Below are 2642 nucleotides of genomic sequence, written 5' to 3'. Positions count from 1 at the left end.
TTTTTTTTTTAGTAAAAGGCATCGGGATTTATTTTTTTTAAATGCTCATTTCTCATGACCTCTACTTTCAATACCAAATGTAAGGTTTCTTATGCATTGATGTACTTTTATTTTGCCAGCCTTTGTTTCTTTTCCAATCTTCCTCTTTTTCCACACCCCCTACCTTCGGTAGCCTGCTCAAGAGTTGTGTATTAGGAGAGATTGAGACGCTTAAGTGTTTGACTCACAAGAAGGAGATTACGTCTCGCATCTGGTAACATATATTCTTGTAAGAATTGGTAAGACTCATATAGTAACCAAGAATTAGGGACAGAGACAAAGTGAGAATTTGCATTGGATTATTGGAGGCTTAGAGATAAGACAAATGGCTAAAACCACTGAAGATGAGGTACAGGAGATCAGTGGTTATATACCAATTATGAAGTTAGTGCGAAATTCTTTCTCTCTTGCAATTTTGGGGAGTTTAGGTTTCCAATAGCTCTATCCAGGGACACAAATTATAGACTGTGAAAATCTAAACAGATAAATTGACATTTTTAACCTCCTTGACATCATGGACCATCTCTTCCCACTCTGTATACATTGGCCATATCTTGACTCTTAAAAGATCTACTATTTGTACCTCCATTTACAATTTAATGTCCATGCATCAATCTTTGTTTTACTCTTGTCTTTGTCTAGTCATACTATTGTGTCAGCAACATGCCCTAGACCAGGTTTTGTTATTTCCATCCCTGCTCTGTTGGCATTGGGTGAAATGTGGATGTAACTGTTGGTAGTGAAATGAGAATGACCATAAGAGTCATATTATGTGCATGAAATGATGTGAAGTTAAGAGGAGAGGCAAGTTGAATGACTGGAGAAAATTCCATGAGCAATTCAAGCACAGAACCTATGAGCTCTGGAAAATGAGGCCATTTCTACCTCTCCCTTCTCTGTTTTATAATATATTATCTTCCCTGACTTTCCTAATCTGTGCCATGTACATACATCTACTATGTTTTCATATTTGTTATCAACACTTGCTTATAATTTGAGAGTAATGATGTGAAGCCATGATGATGAGAATGTTATGTTTAAGTAACTCAGGTTATTCAGGTGACCCCAAGGGAAATTCATTACTTATTGAACATAAGAGTCTGAGCCTCTATTGACAGGATATATACTTTTTCAGTATATATACCCTTAAATAATGAATCATTATAATAGTAGAACAGTATTACCATTCTTATTTCAGTTTCCTTTTTATTTTCTTTTGTGTGGTAATATTGGAGGCACTCCAGCTGATAAATCAATGGATGGAGCAAATAATTCCACTGTGTCAGAATTCGTGTTCTTGGGACTCTCCAATTCTTGGGAGATCCAACTTCTTCTCTTTGTGTACTCCTCTGCATTTTATGTGGCAAGCATGATGACAAACTCTCTCATTGTGCTCACAGTAGCTTCTGACCCTCATTTACACTCCCCAATGTACTTTTTGCTGGCCAATCTCTCTTTCATTGACCTGGGTATTTCTTCTGTCCTTACCCCCAAGATGATTTATGACCTGTTCAGAAAGCACAAAGTCATCTCCTTTGGAGGCTGCATCACTCAGATCTTCTTCATTCACATCATCGGTAGTGTGGAGATGGTGCTACTTATAGCCATGGCCTTTGACAGATACATTGCCATATGTAAACCTCTCCACTATTTGACTATCATGAGCCGAAAAATGTGCATTTTTTTTCTGATTGCTGCATGGATAATTGGTTTGATCCACTCTGGGACTCAACTGAGTTTTGTTATAAAATTGCCATTCTGTGGTCCTAACGTGTTGGATAGTTTTTATTGTGACCTTCCTCGGTTCATCAAACTTGCCTGCATAGACACCTACAGACTAGAGTTCATGGTCACAGTCAACAGTGGGTTTATATCTCTGGGATCATTCATCATTTTGGTCATCTCCTATGTTTTTGTCTTGGTCACAGTCTGGAAACGCTCTTCAGAGGGATTATCCAAGGCCCTCTCCACTTTGTCATCTCATATCATTGTAGTGATTTTGTTCTTTGGTCCTTGCATCTTTGTTTATACCTGGCCTCACCCCACTTCGCATGCAGACAAATTACTTGCTGTTTTCACTGCAGTTCTCACTCCTTTTTTGAATTCAGTCATCTATACATTCAGGAACAAAGACATGAAGATGGCAATGAGAAGAGTATGCAGCCTACTTACCATTTATAGAAAAATGTCTTAAATGAGATAAGTATGACATGTAGGCACATAGAGTTTGTATTATTTCAATGTCTTGATTTTCAAAGATATTTTACAAATATTTAGTTGAACTAGATGATAATAACTTCATTCTTTTAAGTATTAATTGATGTATTTTTTGAAGGAAGCTAACAATGCAATGAAATGTACCTGAGGGAGAAGTCCAAAAGCTCTTCTTTCAGGTGATATTACTTTGATGAATATACTATGTCCAAGGTTTCAAAATTGGGTCTCTTCATTGTCAGAGAGTGGGTGATTTAAGTGAATGTTGAATGACCCAATAAATGGATGCAAGATAGGAATATATACATTTATTGCCTGTTTTAACTTGTCATAACACAAAATAATCTGTCGAGTAGCCCAGTCTTCTCCATAAGTGAGACCCAAGTTTT

The 2642-nt window shown here is 37.0% G+C and overlaps 1 protein-coding gene across 1 annotated transcript; it reads left to right on the top strand.

Annotated features, from left to right (window-relative positions):
- Positions 1-1294: 1294 nt before the first annotated feature.
- Positions 1295-2233, top strand: LOC143655075 (olfactory receptor 4F3/4F16/4F29-like). Its single transcript, XM_077126620.1, has one exon. It carries the CDS (start codon positions 1295-1297, stop codon positions 2231-2233), a length of 939 nt encoding a protein of 312 aa, XP_076982735.1.
- The last annotated feature ends 409 nt before the right edge of the window (positions 2234-2642 follow it).

This window comes from Tamandua tetradactyla, chromosome 14 (genome assembly GCF_023851605.1).
Source record: "Tamandua tetradactyla isolate mTamTet1 chromosome 14, mTamTet1.pri, whole genome shotgun sequence".
NCBI classification, from domain to species: domain Eukaryota; kingdom Metazoa; phylum Chordata; class Mammalia; order Pilosa; family Myrmecophagidae; genus Tamandua; species Tamandua tetradactyla.
Note: the sequence above shows the minus strand (reverse complement) of the source record. Positions and strands in the feature narration are given on the sequence as shown.

Coding starts and splice junctions, on each gene's coding strand:
- LOC143655075 (XM_077126620.1), top strand. CDS start 1,295: ATGGATGGAGCAAATAATTCCACTGTGTCAGAATTCGTGTTCTTGGGA.